This window comes from Ranitomeya imitator, chromosome 5 (assembly GCF_032444005.1).
Source record: "Ranitomeya imitator isolate aRanImi1 chromosome 5, aRanImi1.pri, whole genome shotgun sequence".
Taxonomy (NCBI): domain Eukaryota; kingdom Metazoa; phylum Chordata; class Amphibia; order Anura; family Dendrobatidae; genus Ranitomeya; species Ranitomeya imitator.
Window position 1 is genome coordinate 435,022,962 of NC_091286.1, and position 24,910 is coordinate 435,047,871.

At 43.8% G+C, this 24,910-nt stretch overlaps 1 protein-coding gene across 1 annotated transcript in view; it reads right to left on the reverse strand.

The window, feature by feature from the left end:
• Positions 1-24,910, reverse strand: part of LOC138638114 (probable cation-transporting ATPase 13A4) — a 385,556-nt gene that overhangs the window by 268,912 nt on the left and 91,734 nt on the right. The window contains exons 7-8 of the mRNA XM_069727134.1: positions 17,795-17,929; positions 17,637-17,709 (exon numbers count right to left, since the gene is read on the reverse strand). Of these exons, the coding sequence (XP_069583235.1) occupies positions 17,637-17,709; positions 17,795-17,929 (208 nt within the window). The remainder of the gene's footprint in view (positions 1-17,636; positions 17,710-17,794; positions 17,930-24,910) is intronic.

A 24,910-nucleotide genomic window follows, 5' to 3' on the forward strand; every position in this document is an offset into this window, starting at 1 on the left:
GCTCGTCCACAGAGCTCAGTCGCACGACCACTCCATCCGCAGCTGCCAGTGTTGCACACGAGGTGTCCCATTATTGAAAAGCTAGTGGTAAGCGTCAGCAGTCTGTGTTACAAATGAAGTGTTTGGGCGACAACAGACACCGCGGAAGTACTGGCCGAGTACTTGCAGCAACAAACTCAGTCATGGCTGGGCTGTGTACATCTTGAGGCAGGCAAGGTAGTCAGTGATAACGGAAGGAATTTTATGGCTGCCATAGCCCTTTCAGAACTTAAACACATACCTTGCCTGGTTCACACCTTGAACCTGGTGGTGCAGTGCTTCCTCAAAAATGATCTGGAGTTATCAGCCCTGCTCCTGAAGGTGCGAAGACTTTGCTCGCACATCCGCCGGTCGCCCATACACTTCAGCCGTATGCTGAGCCATCAGCGATTGCTGAATGTTCCACAGCAGCGCCTAATAATCGACGTTGCAAGAAGGTGGAACTCCACACTGCACATGGTTCAGAGGCTGTGCGAACAGAGGCGTGCTGTAATTTATTTGTGGGAGGATACACATACACGGGCAGGCACTTGGATGGCAAACTTGGAGTTGTCTGGTGTGCAGTTGTCGAAGCTACAAGACCTCTGTCAAGTCCTTCAGTGTTTTGAGGAAAGCACACGGCTGGTAAGTGCAGATGATGCCATCATAAGCATGAGCATCCCACTAATGCATCTGCTGATGCAAAGTTTGATGCACATTAAGGAGCTGGCGTCTGCAGCCGAGGAGGAGGGAAGCCTTGATGACAGTCAGCCATTGTCTGCTCAGGGAACTCTCCTAGACGAGGTGGCGGATGAAGAGGAGGAGGAGGAGGATGATGGGGATGAATATTTACGGGAGGAGGATGCTTCTCAGGGGGCAATAGAAACTGGTTGTGTTGCAAGGTCAGGTACAGGGTTTTTGCGGGACACAAGTGATGTTGATTTGCAAGAAAGTGCTCCTCAACCCAGGACAAGCAGTGAATTGACAACTGGAACATTGGCCCACATGGCTGAGAATGCCTTGCGTATCCTAAAAAGGGACCCCCGCATTATCAAAATGATGACCGATAATGATTACTGGTTGGCCTGCCTCCTGGATCCACGATATAAAGGAAAATTACAAAATATCATGCCACATAAGAACCTTGAGCAAAGATTGGCTACCAAACAAGCAACTCTTGTAGACCGTTTGGTTCATGCATTCCAAGCACACAGCGGTGGTGATGTGTTGTGAATTCTGTGGCCAAGCTCCCTCCTGTGGTCGAGAGTGGTACTTCGGCTGGTTCTGTCTATGAGCTTCCTTTGGTGGATGAGAGTGGTACTGCGGCTTCTGAGTTTCCTTCCTCAGGTGATGAGGTTAAGTCGTTAGGTGCTGCTCTATTTAACTCCACCTGGTGCTTTGATCCTGGCCTCCAGTCAATGTTCTAGTATTGGTCTTGCTTCCTCCTGGATCGTTCCTGTGGCCTGTCTATCCTGCATAAGCTAAGTTTTGCTTGTGTTATTTTTGTTTGCTATTTTTTCTGTCCAGCTTGCTATATTGGTTTTTCTTGCTTGCTGGAAGCTCTGAGACGCAGAGGGAGCACCTCCGTACCGTTAGTCGGTGCTGAGGGTCTTTTTGCCCCTCTGCGTGGTTGTTTGTAGGTTTTTGTGCTGACCGCAAAGCTATCTTTATTATCCTCGGTCTATTCAGTAAGTCGGGCCTCACTTTGCTAAATCTATTTCATCTCTGTGTTTGTATTTTCATCTTTACTCACAGTCATTATATGTGGGGGGCTGCCTTTTCCTTTGGGGAATTTCTCTGAGGCAAGGTAGGCTTATTTTTCTATCTTCAGGGCTAGTTAGTTTCTCAGGCTGTGCCGAGTTGCATAGGGAGCGTTAGGCGCAATCCATGGCTACCTCTAGTGTGGTGTGATAGGATTAGGGATTGCGGTCAGCAGAGTTTCCACGTCTCAGAGCTCGTCCTATGTTTTTGGTAAATGTCAGGTCACTTTGTGTGCTCTGAACTTCAATGTCCATTGTGGTTCTGAATTACCTGTTCATAACAGTGATGGTTCTCACACGAGCCGTAGGGGGCAACATGGCAGAGGTGTTAGAGGTACACAAATCCGAAGTGGCACTGGACAGATGGGTTTTATGACCAGGTTGTGGAGTGATTTCGCAATGACCGCTGACATGACAGGTACTGCTGCGTCGATTCAAAGTGACAGGAGACAGCATTTGTCCAGTATGGTTGCGAACTACTTTTCCTCCCTTATCGATGTTCTCCCTCACAGGTCATTCCCCTTTGATTACTGAGCATCTAAAATAGACACCTGGCCTGAATTGGCCGAATATGCATTACAGGAGCTTGCTTGCCCTGCTTCTAGTGTGCTATCAGAAAGAGTCTTCACTGCTGCTGGTTCAATACTGACGGAAAAAAGGACACGTCTGGCTACCCAGAATGTTGATGATCTAACCTTCATTAAAATGAACCAATCATGGATTTCAAATTATGTTGCCCCACCTTCCCCTGCTGACACGTAGCTTGCCCCAAAAATGTCTTGGTTTTGGCCTCCTCTTACTGACTTCTCCAATTCCTCCATTTGCAGCTGCTGAATGTCCACCATAGGCCATTTTATACCTCCCTAAATCGGCTGACTCCCCCACAGGGCCGTGGTCATCACCTGGCGGAAGCACCCTTGCAAGTTCCGTTTGCCTGGACAGGTGGGTGGGCCCACTCTTGGGCGACAGCACTGGCACAGGGTCCCTCATAGTACAATGAAGTGCCTCTGATGGTGGTGGTGCACAACCAACATCAGACACACCGTCGTAATACGCGGGGCCCTGTGCCAGTACCGCTGCCCACGAGAGTGTTCCCCCCCCAGCTCGAACAGTGCTCTACCACTTGCAATACTTACCTCTCCCTGCTCCACCACTGTGTAGTCTGTGCTGTTAAATCCTTCAATGGCACTGCTAATATAAATTTGTTGAAATGATACATGACAGTTAAAAATTACAGGGGCCCTGGCCTCCATTTAGACCAGTTAATACTTTGCGCCTACCACCACTGTCTGCTACTCAGCAGAGGAGCCCACCCCTGTACCTAGCTATGCCACCTGTTTATTTATGAACAATTTTTTGGCAGACATTTAGCCCACTTTATTATTAGGGCCTACTAACTGTGCTTGCCACTCATTACAGTTTTCCTCCACTGAACAAAGCAATGCCGCCTGTTTAGTCCTGTTACCAATTTTGAACTGCATTTAGCCTACTTTATTATTTGGGACTACTAACTGTGTCTGCCGCTCATTACAGTTTTCCTCCACTGAACAAAGCAATGCCGCCTGTTTAGACCTGTTACCAATTTTGAACTGCATTTAGCCTACTTTATTATTTGGGCCTACTAATTGTGTCTGCCAATCATTACAGTTTTCCTCCACTGAACAAAGCAATGCTGCCTGTTTAGTCCTGTTACCAATTTTGAACTGCATTTAGCCTACTTTATTATTTGGGCCTACTAACTGTGTCTGCAACTCATTACAGTTTTCCTCCATTGAACAAAGCAATGCCGCCTGTTTAGTCCTGTTACCAATTTTGAACTGCATTTAGCCTACTTTAATATTTTGGCCTACTAACTGTGTCTGCCACTCATTACAGTTTTCCTCCACTGAACAAAGCAAAGCCGCCTGTTTAGTTCTGTTATCAATTTTGAACTGCATTTAGCCTACTTTATTATTTGGGCCTATATCTGTGTTTCCTCCTCATCCTGCCCATTGCCCTGCCACTGCTAGATGAGTCTGCTGGTACATTGACCCAGACCACTACATCCCCCTTGCACTCTACACAGCCAGAATCTGACCCTGCAGAAAGTCAGGTTCCCCTTCCCGCATACTATACCACCTTACACGGGGACAAAGAGCAAGGTGCAAATGAAAGTGCAGGTTCCTTCATCAGGTGGAGGGGCATACTCGTTGGCGACGTCACTGGCACAGGGCCCCTCATAGTACGCAGAAGTGTCTCTGCCAGTGGGAGGCGCCACCCGCCGTCAAACACACCGCCGTACTATGAGGGGCCCAGTGCCAGTGCCAACTAGTGGGCCCCCCTGCTTGCTCAGGATCACAGCACTTGCACAGTTGAAATACCTACCTCTCCCTGCTCCACCACCGTGACGTATTCCGCGTTTCCTGGGCCCACAAAAATCTTGAGCCAGCCCTACCCCCCCACAACTTTAGCCAAATGACCCCCAGTTTTCAATGCCTAACTATTATTATAAAGTAATTTAAGATTGACAAACTTAAGTAATAAGAATTGATGTTTTGTGCATTAACCCCTTTCTGACATGGGACATACTATCCCGTCGAGGTGGGGTGGGCCCCCATGACCACGGACGGGATAGTACGTCCAGCGCGATCGGTGGCGCTCACGGGGGGAGCGCCGCCGATCGCGGCCGGGTGTCAGCTGTTTATCGCAGCTGACATCCGGCACTATGTGCCAGGAGCGGTCACGGACCGCCCCCGGCACATTAACCCCTGGCACACCGCGATCAAAGATGATCGCGATGTGCCGGCGGTATAGGGAAGCTTCCCGCAGGGAGGGGGCTCCCTGCGGACTTCCCTGAGCCCCCCGCAGCAACGCGATGTGATCGCGTTGCTGCGAGGGTCTCACCTCCCTCCCTGCTTCCTCCAGCCCCGGATCCAAGATGGCCGCGGATCCGGGTCCTGCAGGGAGGGAGGTGACTTCACAGAGCCTGCTCAGAGCAGGCACTGTGAAGGCTGCAGCGCTGCATGTCAGATCAGTGATCTGACAGAGTGCTGTGCAAACTGTCAGATCACTGATCTGTGATGTCCCCCCCTGGGACAATGTAAAAAAGTTAAAAAAAAATTTTTCAAAATGTGTAAAAAAAAATAAAAAAAATATTCCTAAATAATGAAAAAAAAATATATATATTATTCCCCTAAATACATTTCTTTATCTAAATAAAAAAAAAAACAATAAAAGTACACATATTTAGTATCGCCGCGTCCGTAACGGCCCGACCTATAAAACTGGCCCACTAGTTAACCCCTTCAGTAAACACCGTAAGAAAAAAAAAAAAAAAAAACGAGGCAAAAAACAACGCTTTATTATCATACCGCCGAACAAAAAGTGGAATAACACGCGATCAAAAAGACAGATATAAATAACCATGATAACGCTGAAAGCGTAATCTTGTCCCGCAAAAAACGAGCCACAATACAGCATCATCAGCAAAAAAAAAAAAAAGTTATAGTCCTGAGAATAAAGCGATGCAAAAATAATTATTTTTTCTATAAAATAGTTTTTATCGTATAAAAGCGCCAAAACATAAAAAAATGATATAAATGAGGTGTCGCTGTAATCGTACTGACCCGAAGAATAAAACTGATTTATCAATTTTACCAAACGCGGAACGGTATAAACGTCTCCCCCAAAAGAAATTCATGAATAGCTGGTTTTTGGTCATTCTGCCTCGCAAAAATCGGAATAAAAAGCGATCAAAAAATGTCACGTGCCCAAAAATGTTACCAATAAAAACGTCAACTCGTCCCGCAAAAAACAAGACCTCACATGACTCTGTGAACCAAAATATGGAAAAATTATAGCTCTCAAAATGTGGTAACGCAAAAAATATTTTTTACAATAAAAAGCGTCTTTCAGTGTGTGACAGCTGCCAATCATAAAAATCCGCTAAATAACCCGCTATAAAAGTAAATCAAACCCCCCTTCATCACCCCCTTAGTTAGGGAAAATAAAAAAAAATGTATTTATTTCCATTTTTCCGCTAGGGCTAGGGTTAGGGTTAGGGTTTGGGCTAGGGCTAGGGTTAGGGTTAGGGCTAGGGTTAGGGCTAGGGTTAGGGCTAGGGTTAGGGCTAGGGCTAGGGTTAGGGCTAGGGTTAGGGCTAGGGTTAGGGCTAGGGTTAGGGTTAGGGCTAGGGTTAGGGTTAGGGCTAGGGTTAGGGCTAGGGTTAGGGCTAGGGTTAGGGCTATGGTTAGGGCTAGGGTTAAGGCTACAGTTAGGGTTGGGGCTAAAGTTAGGGTTAGGGCTAGGGTTAGGGCTACAGTTTGGGTTGGGGCTAAAGTTAGGGTTGGAGCTAGGGTTAAGGCTACAGTTAGGGTTGGGGCTAAAGTTACGGTTAGGTTTAGATTACATTTACAGTTGGGAATAGGGTTGGGATTAGGGTTAGGTGTGTGTCAGGGTTAGAGGTGTGGTTAGGGTTACTGTTGGGATTAGGGTTAGGGGTGTGTTTGGATTAGGGTTTCAGTAATATTTGGGGGTTTTCCACTGTTTAGGCACATCAGGGGCTCTCCAAACGCGACATGGCGTCCGATCTCAATTCCAGCCAATTCTGTGTTGAAAAAGTAAAACAGTGCTTCTTCCCTTCCAAGCTCTCCCGTGTGCCCAAACAGGGGTTTACCCCAACATATGGGGTATCAGCGTACTTGGGACAAATTGGACAACAACTTTTGGGGTCCAATTTCTCCTGTTACCCTTGGGAAAATACAAAACTGGGGGCTAAAAAAGAATTTTTCGGGGAAAGATTTTTTTTTTCAATTTTCACGGCTCTGCGTTACAAACTGTAGTGAAACACTTGGGGGTTCAAAGCTCTCACAACACATCTAGATGAGTTCCTTAGAGGGCCTAGTTTCCAAAATGGTGTCACTTGTGGGGGGTTTCTACTGTTTCGGTACATTAGGGGCTCTGCAAATGCAATGTGACACCTGCAGACCATTCCATCTAAGCCTGCATTCCAAATGGAGCTCCTTCCCTTCCGAGCCCTCCCATGCGCCCAAACAGTGGTTCCCCCCCACATATGGGGTATCAGCGCACTCAGGACAAATTGGACAACAAATTTTGGGGTCCAATTTATCCTGTTACCCTCGGGAAAATACAAAACTGGGGGCTAAAAAATAATTTTTGTGGGAAAAAATTTTTGTTTTATTTTTACGGCTCTCCATTATAAAATTCTGTGAAGCCCTTGGTGGGTCAAAGTGCTCACCACACATGTAGATAAGTTGTTTAGGGGGTCTACTTTCCAAAATGGTGTCACTTGTGGAGGGTTTCTACTGTTTAGGTACATTAGGGGCTCTGCAAACGCAATGTGACACCTGCAGACCATTCCATCTAAGTCTGCATTCAAATGGCACTCCTTCCCTTCCGAACCCTCCCATGCGCCCAAACAGTGGTTCCCCCCACATACGGTGTATCATCGCACTCAGGACAAATTGGGCAACAAATTTTGGGGTCCACTTTCTCCTGTTACCCTCGGGAAAATACAAAACTGGGGGCTAAAAAAATAATTTTTGTGGGAAAAAATTTTTGTTTTATTTTTACGGCTCTGCATTATAAACTTCTGTGAAGCACTTGGTGGGTCAAAGTGCTCACCACACCTCTAGATAAGTTCTTTAGGGGGTCTACTTTCCAAAATGGTGTCACTTGTGGGGGGTTTCAATGTTTAGGCACATCAGTGGCTCTCCAAACGCAACATGGCGTCCCATCTCAATTCCTGTCAATTTTGCATTGAAAAGTCAAACGGCGCTCCTTCCCTTCCGAGCTCTCCCATCCGCCCAAACAGTGGTTTACCCCCACATATGGAGTATCAGCGTACTCAGGACAAATTGTACAACAACTTTTGGGGTCCAATTTCTTCTCTTACCCTTGGGAAAATAAAAAATTTGGGGCGGAAAGTTAATTTTTGTGATAAAATATGATTTTTTATTTTTACGGTTCTACATTATAAACTTCTGTGAAGCACTTGGTGGGTCAAAGTGCTCACCACACATCTAGATAAGTTCCTTAAGGGGTCTACTTTCCAAAATGGTGTCACTTGTGGGGGATTTCAATGTTTAGGCACATCAGGGGCTCTCCAAACGAAACATGGCGTCCCATCTCAATTCCAGTCAATTTTGCATTGAAAAGTCAAACGGCGCTCCTTCCCTTCCGAGCTCTCCCATCCGCCCAAACAGTGGTTTACCCCCACATATGGGGTATCAGCGTACTCAGGACAAATTGTACAACAACTTTTGGGGTCCAATTTCTTCTCTTACCCTTGGGAAAATAAAAAATTGGGGGCGGAAAGTTAATTTTTGTGATAAAATATGATTTTTTACTTTTACCGTTCTACATTATAAACTTCTGTGAAGCACTTGGTGGGTCAAAGTGCTCACCACACATCTAGATAAGTTCCTTAAGGGGTCTACTTTCCAAAATGGTGTCACTTGTGGGGGGTTTCAATGTTTAGGCACATCAGGGGCTCTCCAAACGCAACATGGCGTCCCATCTCAATTCCAGTCAATTTTGCATTGAAAAGTCAAATGGCGCTCCTTCGCTTCCGAGCTCTGCCATGCGCCCAAACAGTGGTTTACCCCCACATGTGGGGTATTGTCGTGCTCAGGACAAATTGTACAACAATGTTTGGGGTCTATTTTCTCCTGTTACCCTTGGTAAAATTAAACAAATTGGAGCTGAATTAAATTTTTTGTGAAAAAAAGTTAAATGTTCATTTTTATTTAAACATTCAAAAAATTCCTGTGAAGCACCAGAAGGGTTAATAAACTTCTTGAATATGGTTTTGAGCACCTTGAGGGGTGTAGTTTTTAGAATGGTGTCACACTTGGGTATTTTCTATCATATAGATCCCTCAAAATGACTTCAAATGAGATGTGGTCCCTAAAAAAAAATGGTGTTGTAGAAATGAGAAATTGCTGGTCAACTTTTAACCCTTATAACTCCCTAACAAAAAAAAATTTTGGTTCCAAAATTGTGCTGATGTAAAGTAGACATGTGGGAAATGTTACTTATTAAGTATTTTGTGTGACATATCTCTGTGATTTAATTGCATAAAAATTCAAAGTTGGAAAATTGCTAAATTTTTATAATTTTCGCCAAATTTCCATTTTTTTCACAAATAAACGCAGGTACTATCAAAGAATTTTTACCATTCTCATGAAGTACAATATGTCACGAGAAAACAATGTCAGAATCACTGGGATCCGTTGAAGCGTTCCAGAGTTATAACCTCACAAAGGGACAGTGGTCAGAATTGTAAAAATTGGCCCGGTCATTAACGTGCAAACCACCCTTGGGGGTAAAGGGGTTAAAATGGGCACTGTAGGTGTTTTCCTGTCCTCCACTCACTGCCGACTTTGATTCCCCATTGACTTGCATTGGGTTTAGTGTTTCAGTCGGCCGTGGACTTTTAGCAATAATCGGCCGATTTCACCCGACCCGACTTTTGATCCGAAAAAAGTAAAAGTCGCTCAACTCTAATCACTTCTTCAAGTATTTCAGGTTCAAAATTCAATACATATTAGTAATGCCTAATTCTTCTGGTTATGTGGTACCTCTTGCAATTGCTTTAGCTACAACATTATAATTCTGCAATACATGTTCTTCATTCAACAGTGTCAGCTCTTGGCACAAAGTCACGTAGATGGAGAGGATGATCAATTGAGGAATACAATCCTGATTCTCAGTTTCCTATTGTCTGGACACCATAAGACCAAACAAAATTGATGGGAGGCACACATACGGTTGTGTTGCTACAAGAATGAAATGTCCGTCATCAAGTCCAGGACCTGCATGTATCATTTAAAAAAATGCATAGTCAATTAGGTTTGCTGTAGACCATAGGACTAGGCAGGTGAATTCTGAGTTGGGCCTCATGCATGAAATTACAGTCATTCTCACAAATCTACCAGGAAGAACAGAATGTTGTGCCTTATCTTAAAAGGCTAAAAGTCATAATTTCTGGATAAAAAAAATTAAAGAAATCACAAAAATTTGTTTGTGCTATTTATTATCAAATGTGCTCCTAGTGACCATCAATTACTGTTTTTCCATAGCTATATATTCTCAAGTTAATTGAACATTATTTGTGTTAAAGTGCAAAAAAGGGGTTTAATAGAGTCCAGAGATAAACTATAATGTCACACACACCTTTTTCAGGAAATATGCCACCATCACTAAATAAGCTAGTTATGTGTCATGATCCAGGTCAGGTTTTGGTTTTGTCTTTCCTTTCCTGGTCTGATCATGTCAGGGGTTAACTTTCCCTGCCTCGTTCCCATGTCTGGTCTGCTATATCTTGGTGCTGCAACCTGTGTGTAGTGCCAGTTATATTGCTTGCCTTCGGCATGCTATCTGGCTCTGTTGCGTTTATCTGACCGGACCCATGTCTGTTGACCTTCAACCTACCCATCCCTGCTCCTTCATCCCCTGTATGCTTGGATTCCCCAGTATTGACTTTAGCTTGGCTCTGACCTGATTCTGTGTATCTCTGGTATCTCTGATACTGGCAGGTACTGACCTATTGCTTCCATCTGACTCTGTTCTTTGGTTTTCCCTTTGATACTGTGTTATCATCTGTTATTGACTCCGCTCTCTGACTACTCCGCTGCCACGTAGTAGCCCCGCTGTATTACTGTGGGTCTGCTTCAAAGCAGGATATTCTGCTCATTCTCCAATCTGTTGCCATCTAGTGGAGTTTGTGTTACTCTGCATTAACCCTTAGTACTACAGCGTGACTTTATAACTGGCCACACATTTTTTTCCTCTCTCTATGGATCCACTTTGTACTCTTGCAGATCTGATGTCAAATTTCACCCAAATGATGCAGGATTTGGCAGTGGAACATAGAGCCCTTGCCACTTCCCATAACAAACTCCAGGGGGAACTTACTGAAGCTGTTAAGTCGTTTCAGGGTTCTATGATACAATCAGCCATTAGGTACTCTGACCCCATTGATATTTCTTTACACTCTCCTGAACCTACGATCAGTCTCCCAGATACTTTCTCCGGAGAGAAGGAGAAGTTTCATACATTCAGAGAGAGTTGCCAGCTATTTTTTTTCCTTTAGACCCTGTGTTAGGACTGGCGGAAGGCACAAAATAATAATTAGAGATGATATAAGGCGCTTTCACAGTCCAGGCGTCCACCGTGCAGCTAATACACCTGCTGCTTGGTAATGACGGACTATATGGCAGTATTATGTGAGTACACACGGGTTTGCTTCACCCAGTATGAAGGAAGTGAACCCTGTTGCATCACAGGGCCGCGATACCGCACAGAGAGCGCAAGCAAGGCGACACAGCACTCTGCCCCAAAACTCAGGGTAAGAGTCCCTCTAGATCTCTTGCGCTCGACACCACTAATGTGGTGCCAGGGAATCAACTAAGCTAAACATTTACCGCACAAGAGTGCGTGCAGCGCCGCTTTGGCGGACGCCACTAACCACCCTAACTAGGGCCAGGAAAGTGCACTATCTGCACACGGCACCGCACTGGCAGTCGTTGCTAACTAGATTCAGTATCTTGTGCTAATGTGCAGGATAGCACTGTCAGATGCTAGGTAGCTCCACCATTCGCGAGCAGACAACAACTCTAGGGATGGGAATGATTAGGAGCTTTCATCCATCGACAGGCATACATCCACACACACACAAGTTAACAAGTTTACACTAGCGCATGGTCGAGCGGCCATGCAAATCTTTTATAGTAGTAGCACTCCGGGACCTTCCTGATGGTCCAATAGGAGCCGCAACAGGACCTGAGCATCTGACCCCCGACCTCTAAAGGGAGGTTGTCCCGTGGCATGGTCAGTGTGGGAAAAGCAGGACTTAGTCCCTGAAACGCCTGCTCGCTGCTGATCAGTGCTGGCTACAGAGACAGAGCCTGGAAAGGCAGCAGTAACCAAGTGCACAGTATCAGCTTGAGCCAGATGCTGGGATCGACGTCTCTGCTGAGCAGGTTCTGCTGCGGCTGGCGTAGAATGGGAGACTGCAGTGAACATGGTTTGAGATTTCCCCTGTGCAGCGGCGGGAACTCAACACCTAACACCCAGGTCCTCTGGAAATGAGAATCAATGGGTGGGAATTACTATTTCCTTACTTCAGGAGGGTTATCAAACTTGCGCTTTTTCTTTAACTGTTACTGCCCCTGAACATATGTTTGTGGATAGGTTCTTTGAGGCTTAAGGACTGATTTATGACAAACCAGACCGGGTCAGAGTGGCAGAGGACACGAGCATGGGTCTCTCCCAGGGTAAACTCAATGCTGAATGGTATTGTTCTGAGTATAGATGGTGGTCCACCGAGGTGTCTTGGAATTACGCTGCCTTGAGATGACAGTTCAGGAGAGGAGTTTCGGATAATCTCAAGGATGCTCTTTCTCTCCATCCGCCACCTAGTTCTTTGGAGGAGGCAATGACTTAGGCCATTTGCATGGATCGGAGATTGCGGGAGAGAAGAGTAACCCAGCGAGAGAATCCAGTACACCCTGCTAAGTCCGAGATGATGCCGTATATAGAACCTATGAAGGTGGGGGCCACTAACCTCAAGGAGAAGGAGAGGAAGCGGCGACGCGAAGGGAGACAATGTTTCTACTGTGGAAGTCTGGGGCAATGGAAGAAGGACTGCCCTTCTTGCCCACTGACTAACCAGTTGCCAGGGAATGCTTAAGTCAGGGTGATTGTCGAGGAGGTCACCCAGACTCCCAGGTACCATATTCCTCATTTCAAAAGATTCTGTTAGAGGTGGAATTTTGTTGTGGACATGGTTACGCACCCACTTCAGCTTTTGTCGACTGTGGGTCATCTATGAACTTTAATGACTCTAGTCTGGTGTCCAAGAGTAAGTTAGGGACAGTTAGGTTAAAGACTTCCATCCATATCATTGCCATTGATAAGACACCATTGGCTCAAAATGTGCTCAAGTTTGTCTCTGAGGAGTTTCTCCTCAAGGTGGGTTCCTTACCCCAGGAACGAATTTCATTCTATTTCCTCTATAACCTTCCTGCAGGAATGGTGTTGGAATTCCCCTGCTTACAGTTGCATAATCCTGTTATTGACCTTGAATCTCAGGACATTGTTAAATGGGGTCCTAATTGTTCTAATGGTTGTCTTTCTGCTGTTCTAGTGTCTTCCGTTAATCTGGAGGGTATTCCAGAGTACCTGAAAGATTTTGGAGACGTGTTTTCTGAGAGAGAGGCTGAGGTCTTGCCACCACATCGCCCCTATGATTATTACTACTATGTGATTCCAGGTGCTAAGTTGCCCAAGGCCAATTTGTACAATCTTTCTGGCCCGGAAAGCACCACTATGAAAGATTATATATCTGAAAGTTTAAGCAAAGGACACATCTGTCCCTCTGTATCACCTGTGGCTGCTGGATTCTTTTTTGTTGAAAAGAAAGATGGTGGTTTACGCCCTTGCCTCGTTTTTCGGGAACTAAATGAAATTATGGTGAGAAATACCTACCCCTACCGCTCATTCCAGATCTTTACAACTAATTTCTTGAGGCTAAATGGTTTTCCATGATGGATCTAAGGGAAGCACATAACCTTATCTGTATTCAGGAAGGGGACAAGTGGAAAATGACATTTCTCACCTCTGAGGGTTTTCTTGAAAACTTAGTCATGCCCTTTGGCCTTATGAACGCACCTGCTATGTTTCAAAACTTCATTAATGATGTTAGTTTTTTATTTCATTGGGCGCTTTATGGTTGTATATCTAGATGACATTCTCATTGTTTCACCTGACAAAGAATCTCACATGGTTCAGCTATGTGCGAACCGCACTTAGGTTATGGGAGAACTCCCTGTTCGCTAAACATGAGAAGTGTTTATTTTGTGTTCATGAGCTTTCCTTTCTGGAGTTCATCCTCTCTGCCAATGGGTTTCATATGGACCTCGAAAAGTTACAGGCCATTGTTGATTGGGTGCAGTCCAGAGATGTCAATCTTCAGCATTTTTGGGCTTCGCCAAAACTAATATCGTAAATTTATCAAGGGGTTTTCTCAGGTGGTCAAGCCACTCACCGATCTCACTCGTAAGGGGGCAGATATTAAAGTCTGGTTGTCTCAGGCAGTTGAAGCATTTTCAACTTTGAAGAAGTGTTTTATGCCAGCTCCTGTGTGGTTTCAGCCCGATCCATCAGAACCATTTATTGTAGAGGTGAATGCATAGGAGGAGGGTGTGGGGGCAGTGCTGTCTCAAGGACCTGTCTCAAGGACCTGTCATGTTGACTAATTTAAGATCATGTGCCTTTTTTACAGAAAATTTTCTCCTGCGGAAAGAAATTATGATGTCAGTAATCAGGTGTTGTTGGCCATAAAATTGGCTTTTGAAGAATGGAGGCACTTTTTGGAGAGGGCTGTTCATCAGGTCACGGTGATTGCGGACCACAAGAACTTGTCTCACATTGAAAAAGCAAGTGCATTTAAATAACACAGTGTTCTTAGTATTACTGTTTTTGATTAAAAATAGCATAAAAGCAATCCCACCGTCGACAAGGTGACTAATATTAAAAATCTCACCATGTGTCAGAGTTGACCTCAGTGTGTGAATAAGGGCAGACAAAGGACCGGGTCCCAACCAGTGGACACCAGTCTAGGAAAGCCTTTAAATGTAATTTCCAGCCCAGGAGAGGGAGCCCACACCCCAGCTTGCACAGAATGCAAAAATACAAAGAAAAAACGCAAAAATAGAGCTTGTTTTTAGTTGGTATACATACAGCACATAAATGCATGTTCACAACGGCCAAAAAACATACAAAACCCACAACATACAAAAATAGCATAAAAGCAACATTTTTCTCTGTGTTATTTAAATGCACTTGCTTTTTGCTTATTTAGTTGCAACAGGGTTTTGATGGCCAATGTGAACATTCATTTATGTGCTGCTTGTATACCTACTCAAAACAAGCTCAATTTTTGTATTTTTTCTTTTTATTTTTTTAATTCTGTGCAAGCCGATGTGTGGCCTCCCTTTCCTGAGCTGGAAATTACATTTAAAGGCTTCCTTGGACTGGTGTCCACTGGTTGGGACCTGGTCCTTTTGTCTGCCTTAATTCACACACTGAGGTCAACTCTGACACATATTAAAGTTTTTAATATTAGATAGTGTAGGACTGTCCCGATCAGAGTCATCTTGTCAATGGTGGGATGGCTTTTATGCTATTTTTGATCAAAAACAGTATTACTAAGAACTCTATGTTATTTAAATGCACTTGCTTTTAACTTATTTAGTTGCAGTAGGGTTTTTGCTCATTTTGTTTCTTTTAGGTTTTGTCTTACATTGAGTCTGGCAAACGTTTATATCTTAGACAGGCTATCACCTTTCGGCCCGATTCCAAGTATGTCAAGGCAGATGCCTTATCTTGCAGCTGGGATCCGATTTCACCTCTCGAACCTCCTTCCTCCATTCTTCAGCATGGGGTAGTCATTGCTGGGGTGTCCTCTGAATTGGAGCTTGAAATTCCTAAGGCACAGTCTCTTGCTCCTCCGTCATTGCCTGATAACAATCCTTTTCATCCCAGTTCAGTATCGGTTGAGGGTTATTTGCGAGTTTCACGACTCTTCTCTCATTGGGCATCCTGGAATCTCGGCTACCAGGAGAGCTATTGCTAGACTGCTTTGGTGGAGAGGACCAATCAGTCTCTGGAGCAGATTTTACGGTGTCTTGCCATGTCTCAGCAGGATGATTGGTCTTCCTCATTGCCCGTGGCTGAGTTTGCATTCAATAATCGGGTTAATCAATCCACTGGTACCTCTCCATCTTTCTGTATTTATGGTTTTCACCCCAATTTTGGGGAAATTTCCAGGCTGGATTCGGGGTGTCTAGGGGCTGATTCGGTGGTTCAACAGTTGGGGAAGGTTTGGAGGGAGGTTCAGAGGGGCATTGAGGTGGCTAAAGGCAAACAAAAACATTTTGCTGATAAGTGACGATCTGTAGAACCTAAGTTTCTGGTAGGAGATAAAGTGTGGTAGTCTACCAAGAACATACATCTGAAACTTCCCTCTGTTAAGCTGGGTCTCAAGTTTATTGGTCCTTATGATATCATTGAGGTTGTCAACCCAGTTGCCTTTCGCTTACGCTTGCCTCCGTCGCTTCATATCTCCAATGTATTTCATAGGTCCCTTCTTAAATCGTTTGTACCTTCCTCTACTAAGTCTCCACCTCCTCTGCCTCCCGTTTCTGTAGATGAACAAACAGAATATGAAGTTGAACGTATTTTGCAGCTCACTTCAGCACTTGGTACATTGGAGGGGTTGTGGTCTGAAGGATCGATCTTGGGTCCCAGCACGATCAATCCATGCTGATTGGTTGGTGAGTGCTTTACATACACATTTTCCTGGGAAACCAGGGGGTCCGGTGGCTACAAGTGAAAGGAGGGTACTGTCATGATCCAGGCCGGGTTCTGGTTTTGTCTTACCTTTCCCGGTCTGATCATATCAAGTGTTAACTTTCCCGGCCTCGTTCGCATGTCTGGTCTGCAAAATCTTGGTGCTGCAACCTGAGTACAGTGCCAGTTATATTGCTTGCCTTTGGTGTGCTAGATTGCTCTGGTGAGTTCCTGTGATCTGTCCTGCCCGACCCATCTGGCCCGACCCATGTCTATTGACCTTCAACCTACTCATCCCCTGTGTGTTTGGATTCCCCATTATTGACTTTAGCTTGGCTCTGACATGATTCTGTGTATCCGGGTATCTCTGCTACTGGCCAGTAGTGACCTTTTGCTTCCATCTAACTCTGCTCCCTGGTTTTCACTTTGATACTGCATTATCTTCTGGTATTGACACGGCTCTCTGACTACTCCGCTGCCACGCAGTTGTAGCCCTTCTGTATTACTGTTGGTCTACTTCATAGCAGGATATTCAGCTCACTCTCCACTCTGTTACCATCTAGTGGAGTTTGTGTTACTCTGCATTAACCCTCAGTACTACAGCGTGACATTATGTAAATGATGTATGGCATGTGACCCACATAGAACTGGTGCAGATTATTGGAATGGCTGGTGATTCGAAATAGGAATTGTGAATAAATGAACAAAAAACTGTCAAATAGAAAACAAAATCTGGAGCTCCCACTCAGGTGTATGCACTACTGCTGCAAAAAGTCTCAAGAGAACTGCCAAAACTATGCCGATAGTGATCACTAGTTTTCTTTTGTTGTTTGAACCTTCCGCAGTTGGGTGACATGACAAATCTCGGAGCAGTCTGCATAACTTCCAGTTTGTTATAGTGCTGCCGGTCAGAACAGGGATAAGATCCTTGGCGCTATAGGAGAAATTATTAAATGACACCGACAGCTTTAAAATCTACACTGAAAGTTCTCTACAGGGAGTGTCAGATTCATTTTACTCCAAGTACCCTATCTATTTCAGACCATTTACATGGATACCAGCAACCCACAGCATGATTGTCAGAGAGTGTGTTGAGTCTGGATTAATTCACTCACTATTTGGACAATTTGAACTCCAGACTGCTAAGCTGCTAAGTGGGACATTTAATAACCAGTATATTCAGCTTTTGTATTCAAACAAATAGAGGTGGAACCACAGATTGCAATTTTTGTTTATTGAGGAGTTGTGAATTCTTTTATTATGCAATAGTTGCCTGTTATTAGGCAAATGTATACATTACCTAGATTAACGTGTATAAGATACTTACGTCATTCTGTATTTTGTACTAGAAGGTACTACTTTTACATAATTATACTTTTGCATATTTATTTCAATGTACATTTAAAAAACTATAAATTAAAAAGAAAAAACACTACTGACATACACATTACTACATAGCTACATGTTACTAATCAGTAAATTAATATTCTCTGTAACCGTTACCTCCATTTTTATGAAGCACTGAAACCAAAATGCTGTTGTAGGATGCTGACATTCTGTGCAGTTTGACTGATTGCTAAAATGAAAAAGATGTGTAAATATATTTTTTTTTTATGAAAATGGAATATAACACTGTTTTTTTTAAACACAAGCACACATACCTTTCTTAAATTATACACTGTTGCAGAAATGGACAAGATGGTCATAAATAAAATAGCTGAGCTATATTCATAGTATGATGTAGCTATCCATATACTTAAAGAATAGACTTGGAACACATAAAATGGGTTGAAAACCTGTAAAGCAGAAGAAAATAATTATTTCACATATGCACAGTTCCAACAATTGTAATAGCAACATCATCTCTTGTCTTCCAAGAACCCTAATCTAGCATTGAATTTGAATAGACCTGAAGATCTGATGTTGTCTACACAACTTAAAACACACAGAAAACTTGTGGACAATGGCGTGTGTCAAATGATCTATGGAATGCAATTAAATGAATTTTGTGTGTGAATATTACTCGAAGTTGTTCATGCTTTTTTATATGCAATCAATGTTAGTTTAAAATTGACCGTCCAGCTGTTTTTCATGACTTCCACACATTTTTTCAGGCTTTTGTTAACCCTGTCACAACTTTTTTTAAGGTGTTTTTCTGAGATCAATTTCTAAATTAATTATATTTTTAATTAAAGATTTATATCTGCATTTTTGTACTGGAATTCTCAGATCATCTAAATCCAATGACCTGGCCTCTCTCTGCCTCCACCTTGACATGTCTGGTGGGGGCAGGTAGCTATAATGTTGGACATCAACCCTGGGAATTCCAATATCGGCTTTGGGAAAATGGCCGCCGCGATCTCTTCTGCGCACGCGCGGCATCCCGCAGCCATTTTCCTGAAGCCCCGTGCAGCAGAGCACTCCATCTGCGCACGCGCGGCCCCAGGAAGATGGCCGCCCCCACCGATGACAGGGGGTAATAGCGCAGATCGCGCGCTGCTTCTTCATGTGCGCGCAGTGGATTCGTCACTGCGACATGCGCACACCACTACGCCACCAACGGAAAGCTGGGGAAGAAAAGAGCGATGTCACCACGCCCACCCGACCTGACCAGCCTGATTGACAGGCGAAAACGGCGACTTTGGTAATGTATTTCTCAGCATAGGTGGGGAATCAGGGTACACTACATACACTATAGTAACGCACAGCGCAGGCCCTATTTAACAGTATTTATATCTCAATCTGAAAAAACGGGGTCACAGGTTCCCTTTAAATCTGAGGTTAAAGCACTCATAAGCTCTGTACTCAAATCTCAAAGATAATGAAGCAGCTGCATAGTTCTCTCGATCTGTAGAATTAATGCTGAGTGGGAGAGATTGAGCTGAGCTTGTTAGCAGGTTAGGTAAAGAATAGGGATGGACGAAACCGATAAGAAAAGGTGGGAGTCCATACCGGACACTTAGTGTCTGTGCACGGACCCAAAAAATACTTCACCCGAAGTCTGTGTTACTGTTCAGGTTCGGATGTCCGAATAAAGTTTGTTGAAAGGCTGCAGTGCAGTGAGTCAACAAGCTTTGACTGTAAGGCCACTTCCGGCTGGTCACAGCCATGTTAAGTATTGTAAAAAATAAATAGAAAAGTGCTGTCTTCTCTATTTTTGATATTCAGCGCAGGTAAAGGTGACAGCTGCGGGCTGCAGCTCTCAGTTGTCAGCTTTATCTTAGCTTGTTAACAAAAATAGAGGGGTCCCTAGCCCCTACACCATTTCTTTAATGATTTCAATAAATATTTAAAAGAAATGGTGTGGGATCACATCCATTTTTGACAGACAGCCAAGCTGATGCAGACAGCTTTGGGCTAGTATTCTCATAGTGGGGAGAAGCCCTAGATATTGACCCTCCCCAGCTGAAAAATAGCAGCCCGCAGTCATCCAGAACAGGCTCCTCAATTAGATGCGCCAAATCTGGTGCTTTGACAGGCTCTCCCCATTTGCCCTGGTGCGGTGTAAAGTTTACTGCTCATCACATGCAGCCACAATCTCATGCTCAGCTAAATGTGTTCTGTATGTCGGGCTAAGCGGTTCAATAAAAGACTTTATTCTGGCTGGGTATTTATTACAAAAATGACTATGTGGTTAGCAACTGGGGTGTCTTATAGATGCCTCTCCATTACTAACCCCTGAAATTGATGTCAGTGGCCATAAAACAGCTGATATCAACCCCAAAACTATTACTCCACTTGCCACCACACATGGGGAAATGAGAAGAGCTGAGGCTAAGATCCAGAATTGGCACATCTAATCGATAGGCTATTTTTGTAGTAGCTGAGAGCTGGTGTTTCTAGTCTTGGAGAGGGTCATTTTCCATGGCCCCTTCCTAGGATCTTAATATCAGCCCAGAGCTGTCTGTTTAGCATTTGCTGGTTATTGAATATAGGGGGACTCCACACCATTTATTGGGGGTCCATCATTTTAATAACCACTAAAGGCTACACAGACAGGTGTGAATGGATATTAATAGCCTGGCAAGGTCCATTTTTATGGCTCCTTTCCAAGAATAATAGCACCAGCCCCAGCTGTCTGCTTTCGCTCAGCTGGATAGTAAGGGGGACCCAATGCCAGTAAAATAAGGAGGACCTAATGCCATATTTTTAAATGATATATTTATTCAATAATTAAATGTACAGTAAAATACACATGCACTACACTATGCCACACTGACATCTTTATTATAATGCTCAGGCATCTGCTAATGAGAGTCATACTCTCATCACAGTTGTCTGCTCTTGTTCCTATCACTGGAACCTGGTGTACGCTGATGAGAGTAGTAGTACTCTCATTAGCCAATGTCAGACCAGTTGTAACCTTTTTTACCACTGGTCACAGCTGCTGGCTCATACGCTGTCATCTGTCTGACAACATGGGAACCGCAGCTTTGTGACTTGCGATATTGTTTACTGTTGCCGCAGGTCAGAGAAGCTGTTTCTCATGCCAGAACACAGCTAACAGCTTGGGAAACAGCAGATGTTCATACCTTCCATTCATTTGGATTTAGTGTTTGGAGTTGGCGGTTGTAGAGTTATTCAGGAGACTTCTACTTGGAGTTGGTTTGCATGCTTATCCTCATACTCTCCTATTTGGTTTCTCCTACCTATCCCTCCCCTGTGTTACACTCTGTTGTTTTGTGCGTATATGTGTATGTTTGTTGTTTTCTTTCATCAATGTCTTTTAACCCTTGTCTGTCTGGTTAGTATAATAGCATACGCTTCAGGCTCACTCCTCCCAGGATGGGGTAGGAAACAGAAAAGGTATAAGATATAGGCATAGCAAAGTGTTAGGTGTCGAGTTCCTGCTGCTGCACAGGGGGAATCTCGAGCCAGCTCTGCTGCGTCTCCCATTCTTCTAGATCCGCAGTGGAGCCTGCTCAGCGGAGACGTCGGTCCCTGCGTCTGGATCAGTCACATAATGTGCGCTTGGTTACTGCTGATCTTCCAGGCTCAGCCATTGTAACCAGCACTGTTCAGCGGCGAGCAGATGCTCCTGGGACTAAGTCCTGCTTTTCAGCTACTAAGCATGCCCAAGGGATGACCTCTCACTGGAGGTCGGGTGTCACATGCCCAGGTCCTGAAGCAGTTCCTATTGGACCACTAGGAAGGTCCTGTAGAGCTTTCTCTATAAAAGGTTTGCATGGCCGCACGGTTATGCACTAGTATCAACTTATGTCTATGAGTGTATGAGCTTAGCTACTTTGTGGTCTGTGTCAGCATGTGCTCAGGATCGGCTGTATAGCCATTAGAATTCCGGCACCTCCAGAGAAGAGTTTGTGTGTGTGAATTTAGGGCTGGCGTATAGCCACTAGAATTCCGGCACCTCTGGAGAGGAGTTGTTTGTGTGCAGTTGCTGACTGTATGACTACTGTATGCTACCTGCTCCGTTAGGGAGCTGTGATCCTCTGTGAGGTTAACAGAGCACAGCGTTATCTCTAATCCCGGTGACTCTGTGAAGCAACAGAGTTTGCTCCTATACAGACCGGGTGATGGAACCTATGTCTGTTCAAGCGTAGTATCGCCAAGTATGTGACCCTGGCACCTCCACCTTCCTGGGTAATCCATGGGCCAGGGATAGACTAGGGTGCTCATAGTTCGAGGGTTCAGTTAGGAGCACACCATCCCTAGTCACTGTGACAATATCATTACCCTACTCTTCTACCCTAGAGCACCAAGAATTGAGCACCACTGTAGACCACCAAGGAGTGACATTAACACTCCACATCTTTACATAATCAGGAAAGTTTTTATTCTAATATTTTTTTCCTATTTTCTGCTGTCCAAACCTGGGTGTGTCTTTTTATCAGGTAACATAGTAACATAGGTACATCTCATAGTCTGAAAAAAGCGGTAGGTATTTATTTAATTACAGGCTGATGCCTTCTTCCTTGCACAGACTTATCGTATCACTTGAGTGTGTGCCTCTATTTACATATCATACTTTTTAAATAAAATTTAATGTCGAACTTTCCGATCTGTGTCCTACAGTTAGATCCATATATATTTGGACAGAGGCAACATTTTTCTAATTTTGGTTATAGACATTACCACAATGAATTTTAAACAAAACAATTCAGATGCAGTTGAAGTTCAGACTTTCAGCTTTCATTTGCGGGTATCCACATTAAAATTGGATGAAGGGTTTAGGAGTTTCAGCTCCTTAACATGTGCCACCTTGTTTTTAGAGGGACCAAAAGTAATTGGACAGATTGGTTGAAAACCCTTTGTTGGCAATGACTGCCTGAAGTCTTGAACTCATGGACATAACCAGACGCTGTGTTTCCTCCTTTTTGATGCTCTGCCAGGCTTTCACTGTGGTGGTTTTCAGTTGCTGTTTGTTTGTGGGCCTTTCTGTCTGAAGTTTAGTCTTTAACAAGTGAAATGCATGCTCAATTGGGTTGAGTTCAGGTGACTAACTTGGCCAATCAAGAATATTCCACTTCTTTGCTTTAATAAACTTCTGGGTTGCTTTGGTTTTATGTTTTGGGTCATTGTCCATCTGTAGTATGAAACGACGACCAATCAGTTTGGCTGCATTTGGCTGGATCTGAGCACATAGTATGTCTCTGAATACATCAGAATTCATTCGGGTGCTTCTGTCCTGTGTCACATCATCAATAAACACTAGTGACCCAGTGCCACGGGCAGCCATGCATGCCCAAGTCATTACACTGCCTCCGCCGTGTTTTACAGATGATGTGGTATGCTTTGGATCATGAGCTGTACCACGCCTTTGCCATACTTTTCTCTTTCCATCATTCTGGTAGAGATTGATCTTGGTTAAATCTGTCAAAAGAATGTTCTTCCAGAACTGTGCTGGCTTTTTTAGATGTTTTTTTTAGCAAAGTCCAGTCTAGCCTTTTTATTCTTGATGCTTATGAGTGGCTTGCACCGTGCAGTCAACCCTCTGTATTTACTTTCATGCAGTCTTCTCTTAATGGTAGATTTGGATATTGATACGTCTATCTCCTGGAGAGTGTTGTTCACTTGGTTGGCTGTTGTGAAGGGGTTTCTCTTCACCATGGAGATTATTGTGCGATCATCCACCACTGTTGTCTTCCGTGGGCGCCCAGGTCTTTTTGCATTGATGACTTCACCAGTGCTTTCTTTCTTTCTCAGGATGTACCAAACTGTAGATTTTGCCACTCCTAATATTGTAGTAATTTCTCGGATGGAGTTTTTCTGTTTTTGCAGCTTAAGGATGGCTTGTTTCACCTGCATGAAGAGCTCCTTTGACCGCATGTTTACTTCACAGCAAAACCTTCCAAATGCAAGCACCACACCTCAAATCAACTCCAGGCCTTTTATCTGCTTAATTGAGAATGACATAACCAGGGATTGCCCACACCTGTCCATGAAATAGCCTTGGAGACAATTGTCCAATTACTTTTAGTCTCTTTAAAAACAGGGTTTCACATGTTAAGGAGCTGAAACTCTTAAACCCTTCATCCAATTTTAATGTGGATACCCTCAAATGAAAGCTGAAAGACTGAACTTCAACTGCATCTGAATTGTATTATTTAAAATTCATTGTGGTAATTTCTATAACCAAAATTAGAAAAATGTTGTCTCTGTCCAAATATATATGGACCTAACTATGTTCTGTTGTGAATAAAATATGGCTCTGATTTCTTATTTTATTTCCTTTTTATACAGCATACTTTTTTGGGAATTGCTGTTGCAGATAAAGATCTCTTTTAGACAACAGTAAGTTCTAGAGGTCTGCGTACTGCATATGTAATACGGCTACTGGAATACACCAGTATTACAGATTTCCTGAAAGCAGTCTAAGAATTCTTTCCCTGAACTAAATGGAAAAATAAGCCAATGCTGAATGCTGCAGTGTTTTTTATTTAGCTAAAACTTCCAGTACAAGGAGAGGTTTAGGCTGGCTCATGTCCAATAGAATTATTGCTTTCAAATAGTGTGGTCTATAAAATGTTTTAACAATGGTCTTTTGATAGTATTATGATTATTTTCTTTGCGTCTGATTAAATCAGAAAAGCATTACAAAGTATAACATTATGCAAGCTTTGAAAAGCCACTGTGCCTTTTTTAGACTCATTAATCTAGATAGAAATAACTCTGACATATTTGAATTATTCCAAAAAGCACAAGATAATCGTTAATATGTTCCTGTAAATTACGATATACACTTCCTGTACAATACATACACATACATATAGGTGATATATAATTAGTTACTCTGGCTCAGTGAATCAGTGGATTAAATGTGGAGGGGATACAGTAGAATAGCAGGAGCTATGTACTTAGGTGAATTATGTGATCAGCAGCATATTGTAGAGCTAATACACTGCTGGTTCAGCAGAAGGCAGAGTTGCATGCTTTGCTGCTCAAAGGACGGACCGAGAGCAGAATCACATGCAGTTGCTTGTCGGCTAAGGCTACTTTCACACTAGCGTCAGAATCTCCCCGTCGCAATGCGTCGGGCAGAGATTCCGACGCTAGCGTTTAACGCACTGCACAACGGAGGCAGTGGATGCATTTCTCCGTTTGCATGTAACGTTTTTTGCTCCCGGCGGTCCGCCACAACACGGCACAACCGTCGCACGACGGTTGCGACATGTGTCAAAGCATCGCAATGCGTCGCTAATGTTAATCTATGGGGCAAAAACGCATCTTGCAAACAACTTTGCAGGATGCGTTTTTTGCCATAAACCACGCATTGCGACGTCTGGCAAAAAACGCCAGTGTGAAAGTAGCCTAAATCA